Source organism: Daucus carota, chromosome 4 (assembly GCF_001625215.2).
Source record: "Daucus carota subsp. sativus chromosome 4, DH1 v3.0, whole genome shotgun sequence".
NCBI lineage: Eukaryota > Viridiplantae > Streptophyta > Magnoliopsida > Apiales > Apiaceae > Daucus > Daucus carota.
This window is the reverse complement of record NC_030384.2, coordinates 9,188,248-9,210,040: the sequence shown is the minus strand read 5'-3', so window position 1 is coordinate 9,210,040 and position 21,793 is coordinate 9,188,248. Positions and strand designations below refer to the sequence as shown.

At 34.0% G+C, this 21,793-nt stretch overlaps 1 protein-coding gene and 1 long non-coding RNA gene across 3 annotated transcripts; both read left to right on the top strand.

The window, feature by feature from the left end:
- On the top strand, nt 1-5,804 carry LOC108192328 (RNA-binding protein involved in heterochromatin assembly dri1). The gene is made up of 7 exons (XM_017373522.2): nt 1-321; nt 1,134-1,552; nt 1,656-1,686; nt 3,453-3,526; nt 3,630-3,787; nt 5,133-5,213; nt 5,549-5,804. The coding sequence occupies exons 1-7, from the start codon at nt 147-149 to the stop codon at nt 5,607-5,609; spliced, it is 999 nt and encodes a 332-aa protein (XP_017229011.1). The 5' UTR covers nt 1-146; the 3' UTR covers nt 5,610-5,804.
- Nucleotides 5,805-20,341: 14,537 nt separating this feature from the next.
- On the top strand, nt 20,342-21,345 carry LOC108204198 (uncharacterized). Of its 2 annotated transcripts, none has more exons than XR_001803711.2 (2): nt 20,342-20,962; nt 21,174-21,345. It is a non-coding gene; the product is annotated as an uncharacterized LOC108204198 (long non-coding RNA). The 2 variants fall into 2 exon arrangements; XR_001803710.2 differs by having other exon boundaries at nt 20,342-21,004.
- Nucleotides 21,346-21,793: the final 448 nt, after the last annotated feature.

The following is a 21,793-nucleotide window of genomic DNA, read 5'->3' as shown; positions in this document are numbered from 1 at the left end:
GTTTATTAAAATTGTGAAACCGGGTCGGGTAGAAACCAACCCTGTTTAGAAGCAGGAAGCATGTGTAGACGATACACACAAACGAAGTGATCGATGAGACGGAACATATAACAGCAATTCATAAAAATCGAAAGCAAACTTGTTAAATGACGAAAGGAGGCGAAGGAAGAGAAGGAGATTGGGAGTGCAGTGGATGTGCAAACAGGAACTATGCTTTCAGATCTTATTGTAATAGATGTAAACAACCTCGTATTCTTGTCGACCATAAAACCCCTCCTGATTCTAAGTGGCTTCCTCGTATTGGTGATTGGATCTGTTCTGGTATGCCTCCCTTCTTGCGTATTTTTTCTATTTATTTGGTAATTTTAAGGGTTTTGCTAGGGTTTAAAGTTGTGTTATGATGGATTGTAATCTCATATATTTAATTATCATTGGGTGTTGCAATTGTTATCATTGATTGTTAGCACAATTTTAATTCCGTGATGATACTTGTAGTTGAAATCGAGAAATAGAGACTTAGAATGGTTAAATATTACCGGGGTTTTAATTTAATTTGAGTAATGGGAAACTTTGATAACTCTTTACCTAGGAGTGTAGCAAATGTAGCTTCTGAAATAAACAACTTGGATTAAAGTGAGAGGGTAGTTGATGGTAGTGGTAGGACTTTAGCTGGAAATTTAAAGAATGCGGGGTCTTGAAATACATGTATCCGTATACATATCTGTGCAAGCGGTGTGTTGCTAGTCTGGCTCCTCAGCACTAGGCAAGTTCCGATATGACATATCTACTCTGAAAATGAACATCATATATAAATATACGTTGACTGATTACTATCTGTACTGTATAACAATGATAAATGACTGATCGCTATGTCTGGAAGTTATGCTTGTATTTTGGTATAAGTGTTCAAGTACTGATCTTTTAATGTTAGAGATTGGTTAGAGATTGGTCAGAGTTGTATCCCATATCCCATCTTCAATCTATTTTGTTATGAACTTTGAATTTAAAGACTGCTGTCAATTGGGTTGGTCTTTTTGTGTTGCATATTATGGTGTGTGATGGTGTGCGTATTCTTGGTCTTTTCCTCTCGCTGGCTGCATGTGGGTTGGGTGTGTGTGGCAATGGATCAATAGGTTGCACTAACAACAATTATGCCTCAAGAGAAAAGTGCAAGAAGTGTGGACAACCGAAGGAAGTAGCAGCTGTGCCAGCGGTTGCAATTTCTGCAGCTTCTCTTCCAACTCATCCGCATTATTTTGCCAGGGTACCAGGACTGCACCAACTGCACCAACAAAAGATAAATATGGGATACTTTGGAAATGGAGCGCCTCAGCACTCACTACCATTAACCTCTGGGTGGCCCCTAAATGGCGGTAATAATTATGGAGTTCAGGCGGCTGTTCAATCCATTTCTCCATGGCCTTTAGGTGGGATCCCTAATAATGGTATTGCATATCCAAACCAAGCAAATCAATTAATGGTTCAGAAAGGTTGGCGGAATGGTGACTGGATCTGCAAATGTGGATTCCACAATTATTCTTCCCGTCTCCAGGTATGATGATGAAGTTAGTAATTCCGAGCTCTTAACTGATATTATTGTTTGCATCTATAAAGAACCTTTCCTTGTAATAATCATGCATTGTTGCAACTTGCAGTGTAAGAAATGCGATGCTTCTGTGCCACCAGGTATACTCAATTCTCCTTTTCCATCCAAGGACTGACACATACAATATCGTGATGTCTGTATGTCTAACATTTCCATTGTTACATCTTCATTGCTATCATGCAGTGAGCTAATTCTGCAGAATGTTTTAGAAAGGTTTTTCTCATAGTTTCTTGTTTAGTTTTTCTAGGTCTGATTAGATGCCTATTGTTGCTCAAATATGGGGGTTTAATATGTTTTTGTGTCTTGACAAAAAAATATGGATTCTGTGTGTGTGTTTATTATATATCTGTTGATTTTAAAGCATATCATCCAGCTCATGAATTGTATACAATTCCAGAGTGATCCAAATAAGTATGAACACTTAAACTTGCACAATGTTTTCTGATCTTTTTGGTTCTGTTGCTCGAGCCTTTGTTTCGTCTCTATCTCTTGTATGAGCTCTCGGAAAGGGTTCAGTCACTAGATATTGATCATGCACAACCTGCTCTCGAGCTTTTTGTCGAGGAAAGCAGAGCAATGTGAAAGAAAGTCAAATAAGTGCAATACAATGCATTTTTATTCTTTACATATAAAAAGTGACTTCTGAATAACAACGATATATTTGTAATATTGGTGTGTTATTAAAATTTTTCTCACTTGCTTTTGGAGTGTTAATGATGGGATGAAAGTGTGTGTAGTTCGCTTCCGTCTTACCTTGCTTTCCTTCCAAAATAAATTTGGGAGCACGAATAGGAGTGATCATTATGTTATCATACTTTCTCTTTATCTACTCTCTTTCTTAATTAGAACTTGGGAGCAGGGTGTTGCCATTTCCAATATATGATCAATTTCTTGACCAGATTTGTTATTCCTCCCTCTTTAGCAACAGGTTGCATATACCTCAAATATATTCATCTATCTTTATCGTTTTCATTCTTTTGCACTCCATTTCGAGAGGAGACACTCCTCTCATATATTACTTATAAGTGGCAACTCTAATACTCTGCCAAAATTCTCACCACTGCGAAACCAATCACCAATACCAGTTATCAACCCATTTTCTCACCCATCAGACCGACAAGCTTTGATGGAAGCTCAAGATTAAACTTCAATACGTGATTTTTACAAAAATCAACAAATATTTGCAAGCTTTTCTTCAAGCAGCCATTCAAGGATGTGGTAAAAATTACATAGCTTCAGTCCAAGCACCATTTACGTTGATATACATGATATATGGGTGATACTAAAATTTGTTGAAACTTTGATTGTGGTTTAAGATTTTTTTGGTGAAGATGGTTTTTGGTTTTCTGTTAGATATTCGGGTTGATTGGGTCGGGTTAGATGTAGTAGATGGGTCTGGTCTCAATTATACGATGGATGCTCTGTTGGACTCTAATATATACTCCCTCCGTCCCACTCATTTGTTTATGATTTTTCGTCACTGCTTGGCACGCATTATAATGTGCATATAAAATATAGTTTCATAACTTTTTTTTATAGTATTCTTTTTTTTAATTAAAATTTGATTTGGAAGAAAAAACATTAAAATAATTTATTTTTACTAACTTTATAAGAGTCTTAAAATGCGTGTCGAACCCTCTGTCTCAAATGTAAACAACTTGGTGGGACAGAGGGAGTTCTTAGTACCAGTGTTCTAAAATACCTGATTTGTTAAAAAATTCCCCTTTTTTATGCTCCTAAATGTATATACTAGATCTAGGATTTGGTTAAGATTGTTTGAAGAGAAACAATTGAATTTGTCCGTTAAATGACTAATACTCTTTTTCTACCATTTACTTTGCTTAAGCTATTGGAACAAAACGTTTAGCATCAGAAGAAATTGTTCAGGATTCAGAGAACAAAAGACTGAATGCAGGACATGTAAGATGATATCTTTGGCTTCACGTTTAAGATTTTATACTATGTATGTCATTGTGAATGTTTTTGACCCTGACCCCACTTTTTTTTGTGTTGGAATGCATAGACCTTTGGACTTCCACAAGCATACCCATCATTTGAACAAAATGGCAGTTCTAATATCCATCAAATAACTGGTGCATATCCACCTTATCCAGGCGGAAGCTCATCAGTGAATGTACAATTGCCACAGTTAGTGACGCCACCTGCACTCCTTGGGAAAGGGTGATAATCTTTACTTAAATTTATTAATGTCCTCTATCTAAGCGTGATATTTGATTAACAAATAAAATGAGAACTAGCCAAAAGGTAGCAGTTTTCAATCAGTATTGGGCAACCGAGCTGAATTATGTTTTTGTTGCCTAATACTGAAATTGTGAAAATGTCCATGTCACTGAACCAGAACAATTTTGGTTCTCATACGAATCAAATCAAGTAATTCTCTTAGACCTGATAAGTAACCATCTAGATAATTAACCATCTAGAATTTAATGGATAATTATCTCTTGGAATTAATTTAAATTCATGCAACTCTAAATCAACTCCTGGAAATTAGAAGGAAACGAGATATGCACAGGAAATTAAGAAAATTAACCCAGTACCCACCCAAAGAAAGGGAAAATATTGGGTTGTATACTACCATATAATTTGACATGTTATACATATTCTGCACATTTCTTTCTCGGCACATAGTTTCCAGAAATATATTGACTTTGCTGTTTGGATAACTTGCTGTTGGTGGTTTGGTCTTCACTTAGTTCCATTAATTTGAAAGTTAAACAATAAAAGCCAGATGGCTCTTCAATGAAAAGCTAATAAATATTTAAGGATCTAAGCTGAAGATGTTTTGACCAACTTAGATCAGTGTGAGCTGGACCCCCTTAAGATCAAGTAATCAACATTATAGGCTAAACTGGTTGGGTTTCTTCATACCCTAGAGTATAATAATTTAATTATGCTAACTAGATCTGAATAAATTGTTCAGTCATTAGTGAGATTTATGTTCATTTATATCAGTATGTGGCTCGACACTGTTGATCCTCTTCTTTTGATAATCACAAATTTATGATTCAGTCCATGATGGCTTTACTTCAACTAATTTGTAGAGTTTTCTTATAGCATGTCAAAAGCTCAAATTCAGATTTAGTTCATATAGTGTGGTGTTCTATCTCCTGATGGACTGTGTGACTTTTTCATTTGGGGCGTAGAAGTTCAACTAATCCCTTGATAAATAAATAGTATTTAAACCTTACATATATGTTTAAGTGTCCCACATTGCTAGCATTAGGTCCGTGTCCTCTTAAACCTTACACGTAAGATAAAGTGTAATACCATACCAATTCGTAGATGAGAACAATAAAGTTCGATGGCGGGCTCCTCAATCATACATGTAATTTTGGCTTTTGTGGCAGGACTGATACATGTTGTATATAGCTTGAGGTTTCATGCCATGCGACACAGTACAATTTTACTATATGTAGATTCTAGATGCTACGAATTTTTTTCAGAATGTTCTGTGGACAATTGCATCTGCTTTCTATCATAATTATTATTTTATATTGTTTTTCAGAGCTAGACAATGGCGTGAAGGGGATTGGATGTGCACAAATTGCAACAATCATAACTATGCATCTCGTGCAGAGTGTAATAGGTTTGTATAACAGTAACTTCTTTAGAGAGTTTTCTTCAGACTTTTTCTTTGCAGGGAACATAACTTTACAGTCTGTTATTCTGTCTCTCGCATTATTTGTGTAATTTGATTTTTCTTTTCTCTAAATTTTCTCATGGTGGTAGACTAAGAGTGTTTACAAGTAGTAAATAAGTTGCCATTTATTGTGGAGTTGGAATTTTTTATAAAGTTATAACTATCACGATATTCTATGCAGACGGACCATGAAAAGCATACTAAGAATTTAAATAGGATATAAATATCTGTTTCCTCTGAAGTTAAGGATGTTTTTAATGGTTGAACATTTATGTTTTCAGGTGCAAGACACAGAGGGAATTGCCTCCACAGCCAGTTAATGTTGATGTTAGTGTTGCATAGTGTTACTGCGACACATTTAAAATGCCCCCAAGTCTTTCATAGTACTTAACAAAATTGCCCTCAGAGAACTAGCATCTATATTAGTTTCTTTCGTTGGATGAATGTAATGCATCTGCAGCATAATGGTTTTGAGTTTGAAGTAAAATTGGATGATGACAGTTCTTTGATTAAGGGATTGTCAAATTTATAGTTTCATGATGTCTGTTTTGGCAACTTGAGAGTGCATATATTACTTCTCTAAAAGGATGGAGCCATTGGGACTGAGTTGCCCTACTGTGGTTTGTTAAGCACCACTGTTATATGTACCCGGGAGAGTCTATACTGACCGAGCCAGCGGAACTATTACAATTTGTTGGTACAAAACGGAGTGGATTTTTGTGTGGCATATCTGCATTAAATATCACTCTGCCAATACTTGTTAGATATAGTATTCACGAAGTTATTGGGTAAGCGTATCATTTTAAATAGGAAATTCTAATAAAACTTAAAGGACAAATATTTCCAGAATATAGACAAACGGTACATAAGGTAATGCCGTTAAATTGTTTAGTTTTCTCTAAGGAAGCTTTGCCATCATTCAAACCCTGCTTATTGATTGCTCTCGGTTATGGTAATAATCCTTATATAGCCAGGTTTTTGATGTTGGAATCTTTGTTATACAGGTGTCTAGGCTAGGGGTGTCGATGGATCGGATCTGGATCGGAACGGCCTTATCCATATCCTGATCCGTTTAGTTTTACAGGATTAGGATCGGATTATAGCCAGATTTTTTATAACATGATCCATATCCGGATCCGTAGGATATTCGGATTTTCGGATCAGAGCTCCGCTTCATGTATATTTTTAGAAAAATATAAAAAAAATTTATTCTTTATATTTAGAATTTTTGGATCGCAGAAAAATTGAAATATTACAAAATAAAAGTTAAAAAGCATCAGTATTCAGTCCACACATTAATCCATGGTCAAATTACAGTAGTTGAAAGGAAATTTAAAACATAAGCAATGGAATACAATCAGCTTTCAGTAGTTGAGCTTGAGCAGGAACCAACCAAAACTAGTGGCAAACAATTTCTGAAAAAAAACAAAAAATAGAGTTGCACTGTACAAACTAACAAAGTTATAAATCACTAGCTAAGACTCTGGGTCCCTAAACCGCTAAGACTCCAACCTAAAGCCCAAGACGCAAGTGTAAGTCTGTCTGTATTAGTTTTACTTTTATTTACTTTTATATATAATATATAATATATTAGTTAAGTAATATATATATAAATATATAAATATGGATAAATAAATAAACAAATATAAAAGTCGGATCGGATTATTTCCAGATCAGATCGTATTACATATCCAAGGCATTAATAGACATGCAAGGGCTTGTTAGCCGAGTGAGAACAAGACACGGTTTGGCGGGAGATATAGACGAATAGCATGCAACTATATATCTACGTCTATGTATTTAATTATAATAAATAAATACAACCCGAACTTTGTTTGGAGGAGTATATGGGAGGCGAAGGATGTTATTAAGGAAGGGATCAGTTGGATGGTCGGTTCTGGAGAAAAGATCGATATATGTAATCAACCTTGGCTGCAGGATGTGATAGACCCATATATCACGTCTAACAATCAAGTTATTCAGCAAAATAAAGTTTCGTCGTTGATGCGTATTGGAGACAGGAGCTGGGATGAGAAGATTGTCAAGGACTTATTTAATGAAAGAGACCAAAGTTGTATTCTGTCCACAAGAATCCACAACAGACTGGATGATGATAGGTTGTATTGGAGCAGAGGAGCTTCAGGAAGTTTTTCGGTAAAAAGTGCTTATCGTATGCTGCGGGAGAGAAAACCCAGAGGGAATTACAGAGAAAATTCGAAGTTCTGGGCTTGTATGTGGCGCATTAAGGCTCCAGCAAAAATTCTAAACCTTGTTTGGAGAGTAGCTTCTGATGTTCTTCCTACGCTGTGCTCTTTAAAACAGAGACATGTGCCTGTGGTCAGCACTTACCCTATTTATAATGGTGTAGATGAATCGAATGTTCATGCTTTAGTTATGTGTCCTAAAGCTACTCAAGTTTTGGAGCTTGATTATATATGATATTCATCAACAGTTGCAGGGAGATTTTTTTGGATGGCTGGAGGGAGTGTTGGGGTAAATAGATAAAGATAGAAAAGCTTTAGTGGTAACTATATGCTGGGCTATTTGGAAGGCAAGAAACAAGAAGATCTGGAATAATAAAAATTGTTCAACAAATAAAGTGTTGTATCCAGCGAAAAGCTATCTTACACAATAGAGAGAAACCCAAAGCAGGTTGTTTGTGGCTCTACCTCACGCAGGTCTGCCAGAAGATGGAGCTTTTTCTTGGGTTAAACTACAGCAGAATATAGTTAAGGTTAACGTTGATGCAGCCTTATTTCAAGAACATTTAGCTTTTGGAGCTGGTATGGTGGGTCGAGATTATAAAGGCGAGTTGCTTCAAGCAAGAACAGTGCTCTCAGCTGGTGTAGTGCAACCAGAACTCGCAGAAGTGATGGCCATCAAAGAGGCGCTGAGTTGGATGGAGAAGAGTGGCTGGCTCGAGGGGATTCTGAAAACGGACTGTTTGGTAGCAGCTCAAGCTATCAGGAACAGGGTCCAAATGAGTTCTCTGTTCGGGGATGTGGTTGAGGAGTGCAGAGTCCTCCTTAATCGTTTAAACAAAATTACTATGTTATTTGTGAGACGGTCTGCTAATATGTCGGCACATTATGTAGCCAAAATGTCATATTCTTTTCCAGATCGATGCTTCAATGGGGGTGATGTCCCTATTGAGTTGAAGAATGTTTTGTTGGGTGATTTATTAATATAAGTTCTTTGCTTTGCGTCAAAAAAAATTACAATAATTGAATAGAGGTGTAACTTGCACTTCAGGATGATATTTTTGATTACTCCTAGTATTAACATAAAAACGTTCATATTGGCTTACCCCAACAGAAACCACTTAAACTAGAATGTAATCAAAGCAGGGCGGGATATTAGTAGAATTCTGTTATACTTAAGCTTGTTATGCTTGAACTCTGTCGTTTTGATGATTTTCGAATTAAGTAAGAGGAGAGAAACGGTGCCGTTTCATTAGGAGTATGAACATGGGATCCTGTGCACATTAGGTTAGCAGTCCAGTAATAGAACGGTGGCATCTGGCACATTTGTTTAGCCAAATAGAGCAGAGAAAAGACTTACTGGATAGACTGGAATGATGCTTGTTATTGTTATTTCTGTTTTGGCTTTTTTTCCTTGTTAAGCTACGTACTCTTATTCCCCATTAATGAAATCTGTATATTCTTTTTGAGTTTATTTCATTTCTGCTTGTTGTTTGCTGCCCACATATCTCTATGTTAGTAGCCTGTTGGTTACATAGAAATGTAAGATAATTTGTCCTTATATAAGATAATTTTTTTAAAATATTCATTTTGGTAACTGTAATCACAATAATAGTTAAAACACCCCGCAATGAGATATTGTGAGAAGTTGAAACATGGTTTTAGACCCGTTTTTTTCTTTTCGACTAGATCTGTTTCCTTCAATCAATTACAGCGTGCTCGATTAGGGATTTACACAACAAACTCGACGTTGACGTCCAGCTCATTCAGAAGACCTCCAACTACACTACACTACCTCCTTCACCTATCATTATCTATTTATAATGACTGATTAAAAGGCCTGTAATAGCAAAGCCCAACCCTAGTAGGTATAGGATTAAATAATAAAAACGAATTTCTATTATTTAATTAATAACTAAGTCATACTTAATTATTATGGACAAAAGCATTCCCTTTAATTTGAATTTATATTATCTCAATTAAGTCTTACTTAATTATAATAAAATTTAAATAATCATCAATTAATTTAAATCAATAATTTAAATTAATTATTCCATTAAGTGCTCTATTTGTGTGACCCTATAGGCTATCATTTAATTGGCAATAACTTTATTCTCTAATAAAATTATAAACAATGACCGGTATCTAGTAATACATCATTGTTACCCAATTAAAAAATAATTAAATCGTGATTAGATAAAACCTTTCGTGACTAATGTTTTTCGTGTAATATAATCCCTTTAACCATACATATTATAGATTAAACTCAAGGCATGTATTTAGTCATCCTCTTCAATATTTAATTCGGGTTTACTTGATCCATGAGTAGACTATCAAGACAAATCATTATTTGAGTATGGCCATGCTTTTATAGTCTCACTCAATCAAGAGGCCAATAATATCTCTCCTATTTATCAGAGGGTTAAATCCTTTATCAATCATTCATATATCTCATACGACTCATGATATACCCGATGTCCACTTTTATCATCACCCGATCAAAGGTAACTTTTAATGTAGTCAAAGTATATTAATCCTCATATAGAAATATAATGATTTCAAGTCAATAGATCTTTACACCATTATCACTGTGAGTCTTTCTTATGACTTTATTAAACATGAAGAATCTTACTGTGGGTCTGTCCAGTACGCTGTACTCTCACATGTACCTATGCATTGACTTTAGTATCCCCATACTTATAACCAATGAGATGTGGTTATCTTGTCAAACAACATACTAGTCTATCTATGAATTATTATTATTGTCCTATATAATAATACTCGACTAGCGACCTTTAAGAATATGATATATTATATAATCTCAAGTTCAAGTCATGTACTTAAACTATATAATCTGTATCATGTAACTAAGGACATTTATTATGCTAACAAAATATCGCAGTACTTAAGGTCATAATAAATGCATTTATTGAATGAACAACTGACATAAAGGTTTAAAAGAATAATGTATTGCCTCTAGGGCACCTACACTAACAGATGATAGTGATGATGATGATGTTGTGGAAGAGGTTGGTGATGATGTTGAGGAGGTTGGTGATGATGATGTTGAGGAGGTTGGTGATGAATGTTTTGATGATTTTTGTGACAAACAAAATTCAAAAGATGATGATTTGAATGAAAGTTGTCCTTTTGTTGGTCAATTGTTCGATAGCTTATATGAAGCAGAGATGTTTTATAGAGATTATGGTAGACTTGTTGGTTTTGAGGTGATAATTAGAACCACACATAGGCGTGTGAAAAGTAAGAGAATTTGTTCGCGTTTATATATGTTGAAAGGGTGGTCGAATAGTAACCAAGTCGTTGGATGAAGATACGGATGTTCAAAAAAGAAGGAGAAATAGGGATTCTATTGGTAGAACGCATTGCTTGGCGTGGATGTATGTTGTTCATAGGCAAAAATTGAAAAAATAGGAAGTGACATTGGTTAATTTAAAACACAATCACATGATGATTTTAAAGGATGAAGTTCTTTTCATGCAAAGGCCAAGGAATATAACTCCTGTTATTCGGCAATTAATTATAACATTGAATGATTCGGGTATTGGGCCTTCAAAAACTTTAAACGTGTTAGGGGAGTTAACGGGTAGCTTGGAGAATATTGGATTTGGTAATCAAGATGTTCAGAATGTATTGCGTGATATTCGACATTATGTGTTTGGTTCGAGTGATGCTTTAGAGGGTTTGACATTACTTCGAGAATTGAAACGTAATAGTCAAGGTGAATTTTTCTATAAAGTTGACGTGGACGATGAAAATCATGTGCGGGCCATGCTGTGGGTTGACCCGAGATCAGTTAATGCCTACAAAAATTTCGGAGATGTTGTTTTTGACTCCACGTATCGTACAAATAGGTATTGCATGCCGTTCGTGCTATTTACCGGGGTAAATCACCATTATCAGTCGATTTTGTTTGGATTTGCCCTGATAAGGGATGAGACCGAAGAATCTTACTTATGGGTGTTTAATAGTTGGTTGGAGGCTACGGGGAACGTGGCTCCACAAACAATCATCACCGATCAAGACATTGCTATTAGAAACGCAATTGCTGAAGTTTTGCCTAACACAATTCATTTATTTTGTACGTGGCATATAAATACAAAATTTGGCGAAAAATTGTCGCATTTATATGCAAATCATGATCACTTCAAAGAAGATTTCAACTCTTGCAACTACAAGTCACTAACGGTTGCACAATTCGAAGATAGGTGGGAGACATTAGTTGAAAAATACGATTTAATGAACCATTCTTGGTTACAAGATATGTACTCCGTTCGACACAAGTGGGTCCGTGTTTACACTAAACTTCACTTCACAACCGGGATGACCACTACCTCCAGAAGTGAGTCAATGAATTCTTTCTTCGATGAATTTGTCAATGCTAGTACCGGTTTGAAAGATTTTATAGAGAATTCACAGAAAGCGTTGGAGAAACAATATTTACGTGAAAGAGAGGTTGATTATGAAACAAAGAACAAGGAAAGGTCCAAAATAACATCATCATCATTGGAGAATCATGCGGCATCTACTTACACGAAAGAAATGTTTAGACGTTTTCAACATGAACTCAAAGAAAGTTGAGCTTATGTCGTGATTGAGAAAGAGAGCAATGCAAATTACAAGCATTATGAGGCATACAAAACAACGGTCCAAGAGGAGTATAGAAAATACTATGTTTTGATCGTCACCGAGAATGGCACCATAACTTGTGTTTGTCGAAAATTTGAAAGTTCGGGAATGCTTTGCCGTCATATTATTCGATACTTGTATAAGATGTAATGGTCAGAGATTCCTAAGCAGTACATCACTTTGAGATGGACATTTGAAGGCAATGAAAGACTGGGAGCCTTACAACACAAGCATCCCAAAATTGGTAATTTTCTTCATTCACAACCCGCCCGATACAATAATTTATGCAAAGCATTCCAAGATTTAGCAGCTCGCGGAAGTTGTTCAATAGAGAGATACAATTATCTCATGAGTGTGATTGAAAAAGAATCGAATTTTATTGAAAATTTTCCGAATGAGAGTGGTAAAAAACGTGTGCGTGAGGAAGAAGATGATGCACATGAGGTCGGGGATGACGATGATGATGAAAATATCAATGATTTAAGAAATCCTATATTATCTGAAACCAAAGGTCGTAAAAAAGAAAGGGTGAAAAGTGGCATAGAGCGCGGCAAAGCGATAAAAGGTCGAAAATATAATTTTTGTGGTGCAATTGATGCCCAACATGATTCAAGGAATTGTACCACAAAATTAGTGACTATTTGTGTGACGATGGATATTAGTTGCTTATGAAAAATCTTGTAGAATTTTGCATGATTTTAGTTGATATTAATGCTTGTTTATTTTGTTTGCATTTGGTTTTTTTGCTCTGTTTTTCATTATAACAGAATAAAATGCTCTGTTTTTAAGAGTGTTCTAATTTTACGCTATATAATATAGCGTAAAAACAGTGCAAATTGCTCTGTTTTCATTCTAACAGAATAAAATGCTCTGTTTTGTTCTAATATTACGCTATATAATACTACGTAAATGCTCTGTTTTTAATTATTTACTTACGCTACATAATATAGCGTATGTCAGTTTCAAAAAATTACTTACGCTATATTATGTAGCGTGGTCAACCATCGGGAACATCTGTTTCAGCTTCCCAGAACTGAATAGCTGACCATCGGAGCTATGTAACAGCTCCATCTCCATTTCATTTCTCCATCTCCATTTCTTCATCTCCATTTCTCCATTTTTCATTTTCTCAAAAATGGCAAATCCTCAGAAGTTTTGGTTCGGCGTGGATCGTAAGGACGAGGGTGCTGACGAGCATGAAAAGGAGGTGAGGAGACTATTCGCGGAGATGGATCAGTGCTTGAAGGAGTCGGAGGAGGAGGAAGCGAAAGAGGCCGAGGAAGAGTATGATCGAATGTTCGAAGAAGAAGGGCATACTCGAGAAGAACTTCATTCGATTTTTCAAAACTTCATGAAGGAATTGAAGGAATTGGAGGAGGAGGAGGAAGATGATGATGATGAAGATGAGGACTAAACTATTTTATGTAAAATATTTTAATGAAATTTATTAATAAAATTTCCATGTTTTAGATTGACTTGATTTTGTCTTTTTTATTAGTTAGATTCACTTGATTTTGGATTTTAGTTAGATTTTGTCTTGTTAAATTTTGTCTGTTTGTTGTCTTTTGGATTATAGTTAGATTTTGGATGAGTTTGATTTGGACGGATTTTGTAGTTAGATTTCAGAGGTTGATCTGGGGATGAACTGTGAAGTGAAATTGTGTGCTCCTATGCTATATTATATAGCGTAAAACTAGAGCGCTTCAAAGGTGCTCTGTTTTGCTCTGGTCTTACACTATATTATATAGCGTAAAACCAGAGCGCCTCAAAGTTGCTCTGTTTTGCTCTGGTCTTACGCTATATTACATAGCGTAACACCAGAGCAAAACAAAGGTGCTTTGTTTTACTCCGGTCTTACGCTATATTATATAGCGTAAAACCGCCCATGCTAATGCCCTGGGCCATATTATCCTCGTATGTGCTGCTATCAAAGGTTGTCTCGGGCGCAACCTCTCACGAGACCATAGCATCGAAACTGTTGTACAACCGGATATGGCCCCAACATCCTTTCTACTTGCCTCTCCCAAATTCCTATATAGATATGCAAGAACTACAGCCCCCCAAGCATATCCATAAATTTTGTTCGAATCCTCTAGAAATAGGTTCAATCGAGGGTGGACGACATTGTTGGACTTGGTAGGAAACAATATTGCCCCACACAAGTAGAGAACATGTGCCCGCGTGTATATCTCCATCATATCTCAATCCGTACTCGAAGGGCCACTACCATATCTCTCTCTCATAAAATTCAACCTCACACCACCACGGTCCCAGGCCGCTTTCCTTTCTTCATCTGTAAGTGTTGGATCGTGCCATTTTAGAAACCATGTCTTCTTAGCTGGAGCTTCATCATCGACTTTAATTGGCTCTCCAACCACCGGTAGACCCATCAACATGTATACATGTTACATATTTGATGATGTCACAGGTATTTAACTTGTTTAGTGTGCAGAAATGAAGATCAGAGTTTAATCTAGGATCAGAGTTTAACGACTGCCAGCTGGATTAGAGTTTGTATGATGATCAGAGTTTGCAGGCGGCTGATTTCTAGAAGAAGATCTGGATAAGTAAGGAAAGAGAATATCAAGGAAGATATGCAAATCAGAACATGGAAAAGATAGCTACTGATTAGATTATTTTAGGAAGCAGATAAATGTAAATCAATCAGTAGATATCATGTAACTGTGTATATAAACACAGCTTAGGGTTTACTCTAGATGAGTTAACAATTTGAATATCATTCGTGTAACCTAGCAGCTCTTAGTGAGAAAATATAAATCACTAAGAGATTATTTGTAAGCTACTGTGAATTGTGAATAAGAGATTAGTTGATTTATTCTCTTATACTTGTGTTTTGTCTTTGACTGTGTTCACTATATTATCCTATATAGTGAGTTTATTCGGCCTAACAATACATCTTCCAGAGTCACAGTCATCTCCCCGAAAGTGAAGTGAAAGGTGTTGGTCTCGGGCCTCCAGCGTTCCACTAAAGCTGTGACCAAGCAAACATTGTTCTGCGTAACCGTCTTTTGGTTTACAAACATCCCGAATCCCTATTGCTGTAATAGGTGGACTTGATACTCATGTAATGTCCATTGGCCGAGATTAGATTTACTCTGACGGATTGTCAGCTTTTCCCTTAACCCTCCGTTCATGATTGTTGTGCTTATGTGATTAGCTTGGCCATTGAGCACAGAATTATCGACTGGTCCACAATCATCATTCTCCATATCTACAAATAAAATTAGATTATGTCATTATTCTCAACGTCAACAAACCAAACTCCAAATCAAAATATCCAACTTTATCAATATCTATACTATCAAACTCAAAATCCAAATAACAATGAACTAAAAAATTCAACTTCATCAAATTCTACAATATTAAACTCCAAATCAAAATGAAAATCCAACTTTTCCAAAATCTACACAATCATACTCAAAATCCAACAAAAAATTCAACTAAAAAATTCAACTTCACCAAATTCTACAATATTAAACTCCAAATCAAAATGAAAATTCAACATTTCCAAAATCTACATTATCACACTCAAAATCCAACAAAAAATCCAACTTCACCAAATTCTACAATATTAAACTCCAAATCAAAATGAAATTCCAACTTTTCCAAAATCTACACTATCATACTCAAAATCCAACAAAAAATTCAACTTCACCAAATTCTCCAATATTAAACTCCAAATCAAAATAAAAATCCAACTTTTCCAAAATCTACACTATCATACTTAAAATCCAACAAAAAATTCAACTTTACCAAATTCTACAATATTAAACTCCAAATCAAAATAAAAATCCTACTTTCCAAAATCTACACTATCATACTCAAAATCAAACAAAAAATTGAACTAAAAAATTTCAATTTTACCAAAATTCTATAATATTAAACTCCAACTCAAACTAAAAATCCAACTTTTCCAAAATCTACACTATCAAACCAAAAATCAAATTCAAAATTAAACTAAAAAATTCAACTTCACCAATTTCTGCATACCTCGACCAAAAAACTTAACTTATTCGAACAGAAAATTAAGCTAAGAAACTCAAACTTTACATACATCGATGTATATAAACATTCATAAAACAAAATCAAATCTTACATACAAGAAAATACAAACCTATACATACACAAATACACACATATACACACAAATCGGAGATAATACTCACTAGATTGTACTTAAATCGGATTGAATTAGCTTTGAATTGGTAGAAAGTGGCTTGAATTAGCTTTGAATCGCCTCAGATTCGTGTTTTTCGGATGTGGTTAGGGTTTGTGGAACTGATTTTGGGTAGTTTTTGTTTAATATCCACAATACGCTATACAATAAAATGAACCCGGTTTCACTAGAAAAAACCGGATCCGCTGTATTGTATAGCGTAAGAATAGAACAAAAAACGGGGGATGGTTTTGCTCACTGGTATTATATACGCTATATGATATAGCGTATACGCTATTTTAAATTACATAGCTTGTGTTAATCCTAGCCGTCTGTTGCTAAATGGACGATTATAAATAAGTTGGATATATTTTAATAGTTATCCACCTTTGGTTGTGGAACAAGCCCATATATATATATATATATATATATATATATATATATAGAGTAAAGTTCTATGGAGTACACAAAAACATTGGAGTATTGGAGTACAAGTCATAATTTTTTAGTTTAATCAAAAATAATATTTTTGATTATTCAAATTTGTATATAATTTATCATTTATAAGTTGTCTTAATCATAATTATCAATTAATCAATAATATCTTTCAACTTTAACAAGTATTAAGATTTTTGTTCTGCTTATTAGTTATATTGCAGAACATGGTGCCACTGATTTATAAAAGTAATTGTTCTACATTTTGATTACAATATTTATGTTGTAGAACATAATCTGCAGGTTGTAGAATGTTTACAAATATTGTAGAACAAAAAAAATTGAATTTAGATGACTAGATTATATTTTATCCAATTTTGTACTCCAATACTCCAATGTTTTTGTGTACTCCATACAACTTTACTCTATATATATATAGGGTTAAATAGCTAATTCATAAATAAGCTGGGTAAAAACTTGCAGTTTGGTCATGTTGTTGAAAAAGCTCACAGTCAACTAATGAAGTATTTAAAAACTTGCATATCAGTAACTCCCGTAAGTTCTGTTAAAAACATTAACGGAATTAAGCTATCTTTCAAAAAGATCACCGGAACAAAAATAATATTGCAAAAACATAATTCCAAACATAATAAGCATTACCTACACCTCCACCCTCAAATCATCCAGTTCCTTCATCACCTACACCTTCTCCAACCTGATCAAATCCTCCAACTTCTTCCTCACCTACGCCTTCTCCTGCATTCACACACAACTTATCAAATTGATCACCAACAACACACTCAAACATATTTCTAATGTACCTGACGCTCAATTTCTCAACTTCAACCCTTATCCTTTCCATTGTATCATTACCCACGTACTCTTTAACACCAGTTAACTTGGGAGTAACAAATCCAACATTATAAAACAACACAATTCTAACAGTCTTGAGACACCTAAGATACATATACATTTAGGGTTTATAAATACATGCATACAAAATAAAAAGGGTTTCTTGTATCAACAAGAGGAGGAAACTTACTTCATTATGCACGGAATTGAGAAATCGCCGCGGAGTTCATCGCTTCCCGCTCAAAGCCCAAGTAGAAACTGATGCAAGAGATAATAAACGTGCGTGGATTTATGTTGAATTTAGATGTAAATAGGATTGGGTCGGGTCGGGTAATCGGGTACACTAACGGAAAACGTTAAAAGTCAATGACTTTTAACGTTCGTGTAAGTTTTTGTTAACACAATCGTTCGATTGAAAATTATATGAAGCAAAGTTTTGTGATTGTAAGCTTTTTCAACAACATGACCAAACTGCAAGTTTTCAACCAGCTTAGTTATGAATTAGCTATTTAACTATATATATATATATATATATATATATATATATATATATATATATAAGAATTGGTTATTTATGAGTATTAGAATTAGCACGGGGCTGGTGCATGGTGGGGTCAATAATAATATTATTACAATTCAGTGTAGACTAATATTATTTTAATTTAAAATATTAGAAAAGTTAATAATTCGTAAAAATTGATTCAAATTTAGCTAAAAAAATATTAATCATGTGTGTTGTTACTAATATTCAATCAATCTAAGTAACGTTTATTGATAATTTTGATCTTTGTCTTTGAATTACATAAGCTAAAGTATATTTGAAAACACTACTAGTACGTACAAGAATTGTTTTAAGGTAATATATATTAAAAAATTAATTATCATTAAAACTTTATAAATAAAATTTATTTTTCAGATAAAATTTTAAAAGCTGAAATGGTATTTTAAAACTAAAAATTACAGAATAAATGTTAGCTTCTCGTTATTGTTACCAATGCAAAATATTTCTCGCGGTTAATTGAAAAAACTTGAAAATCAAATAAGTGGGGAATGTAATTCGGAAATAACATTACGTCAATGTATTAAGTTCACTCTGTAAATAATTTTACGTAATATTGGATTATTTGCAATAACCTCTTTAAGAAACCCAAAAATTCTCTCTATTATTTAAGTAGCCGTCTTCATTATCTTAAGAGCTTCTATTGGCTTGCACCGGTGGAAAGCCCCAAACTCTTTTATTTGTTTTATCTGTTTTGTTTCTTTCAATAACCTTCCTCTTCGAGGAAGGATTTCTCTCATTTGCTTTGTTTTCCTAAGATCTACATCATCGGAGCTTCCGGTTTACTTTTTTTATCCGATTAAAGCGGAACTTATCGGATACAAAAGTTAATCGTCTATCTTGTGGTTTCGACTGTCAAATCTTAATTTTTTCATCTTCATTTGTTTCATTTTGCTTTTATTTCGATTTTCGACTTGTATTTTCAGGTTGTTTTCTCTACTTGGTGAGAGCTTGATTGTTTTCTCTCCTTGGTGATGGCTTTGTTTTTCGCTTTTGTTAGCTGGGTCTTGATTTGGTGATAAAATTTTGTATAGAATCGCAGTTCTGATCGATAGCTCAAACGATATTTCTGTTAGGGCTTGATGAGGAAGGTACCAATAATTCAACGAGAATGCATGAAGCATGTACTTGTATATGTATATACATTATATTCAAAATATCGTTTAACTATCTTTTTATGAGAACATGCGATTGTAATATACAGTTTGTTCGACTTGATCATTGGTGTAGATGCCGTAAGATTTTTTATTATTAGATTAACACCTTTGTTCAAAAAACAAATTATGTGATATAATCCTATTAAATAATCATAATTTTTATTCATAAGAATAGAAATATAATAATAATTTTGAAAAATTATTCCACTCTAATAAAAAAACATTAATTTTAATATACAATCAATTGAAAATAACGTTTATTCATAATTTTATCCTTTTTTCATTGAATTCCAGAAACTCGAGCATACTCGAAACAAAACTTGTATATATGAAAAATTGTTGATAAGTTATTTAAAACAAAGAATTATAATTATAAATAATTAATTTTAAAATAATTAGAATAAATGTAACACATAAATTCACCTTAAAAGAAAATGTTACCAACATAGTCCAATTTGTTTAAGAAATAGTCAATAATAATATTTTCTTTGTAAGTATCTCTATATGTAATCTTAATAATATTTCTAATCTTAACAATATTTATAAACATTACATCTTATATGACATTACACAAAAGAAGAGGTAAAATGATCCAGTAAATAAAATCATACTACCCGCAATGTTTCATCGGGGGTACTTTAGTACCTGAAATGTTTCATTGCGAGATCACAATGTGCCAATGTGGGGACATTCAATGCCTACCGTAGGATGTCAAGAAGGAATGGATGTGATTTGGTTGATGAAAACCGATCACTATCCACCGATGGTTGGGGACCAGTTTCCACCTGCCCGTCCGCACAGATATAGGATGTGACATCCCTCAAATCCAGGGGACTGGAGTTGGCGTCACTGACAAAAAAATCATTTAAAACTTGTATTTTCAAAAAAAAGTAAATAAAATATTTCAACATATGGACATTTTAAAAGGATTTAAATTAAATCAATTTAAGACCCTTACAATATTGAAATCAGAAACTAAACTATCAATTCTTATTATAATATAGTCTTCATTACCGGATAAACTTCGATATGAAGAGTAGCTGATAACTAATCTCTCTATATTATAAATCATGTTGCATATTTCCCTCAAGTTTGTCCCTCTACATTTTCATTTATTTCGTTATACGGTCATTGCCACACACGTGTTCCTTCCCCAACCACATAACTCTCTCTCCATTACCTACTTTACATTACAGACATTACAGACGCTTTAATTTGAATTTTGAAACTACAACCATACGCTCTCGGACGTCTTGCTCTTCCCCAAACACACGCTCTTCCCCTTTTGATTTCATTCAAATTAAACATATTTGTGGCTTGCTTCTTCTCTCGCTCATATAGAATTCAATCTTCATCTCGATTTGAATTTCAAATATCGGTTTTTTTTCTTAATCTTCTGGTTTTGTTATCTTCTTGTAATCATGTTAGTTTGTCGATAGAAATTTGCTGTAGATGAAATCATGTTGTTCCTGCATGTTATGATTTTAAATTTATGGTTGTGATTGTTTTGTGCCACTCAGGTTTATTAGCATGCTTTCTAAGTGTTTGATAGAATTCCTGACCCAAGTTTCTTTCTTTTTGTAGATTTAATGTTTTCCGAGGTTAGTTTACTCATCAAGTGTTTGATATAAGAGCTTTCTATTTTGGCAGATTTTATGTTTTGCGAGGTTAATTTACTCATCAAGTGTTTGATATAAGAGCTTGATATGGTATTATTTTTTAGATTTATTTTAGTTTTATATAATTGTGGAATGATTATATATGATTTTCCAATATATTGGTGTGTTTTTGAATGATTTTAGATTTTATGATTAAGATGTTTTTTAAGTGTTTGGTGAAAGTTCTAATACAAGTTTTCGTTTTTTTTTCTTTTTGCAGATTCAATATTTTGCTTAGGCTCGTTTACTCACCAAGTGTTTGATATATAATTGTTGAATGTTTTGATATGATTTTTCTGTGATTTCATAATAAAACAAGTATAGCTTTTGTAATCTTTGTATGACATGGTGGGTGATTTTCTGTTTTATGAATTACAAGTTCAACACTGTAATATTTTTTAAAAGAGGACTGAAAGATTATTGAGATTGAGGTATACTATTATAGGAGATATACTATTCTCTGTTGTCCTTTTGTTTGATCAATGAACAAGATATTTATTATATTATTATTTATTATATTATTGTGATTTTTCATGTCAACACGATATTGAGAGTGCTATAAATATCGCATAATATATTTTGTATCCTCTAAAAGAATATATATTGTATACTTGATTTCGGCAGCCTGCAACTTATACATAATTGAATAAGAGTATTATTAATAGATTACGTCAAGTAGGGGAAAGCAAATTTTGGTTCGGTTGGGTTTTTAGGTTAAATCAAAACCGAAATCGAAACTCGGTTTGTAAAAATTGAAATCCGCAACCGGAAACGGACCATCGGTTTCGGTTTTAAAACTCTGGTTTCGGTTTCGGTTTCAACCGGTTCAGTTTCGATTTT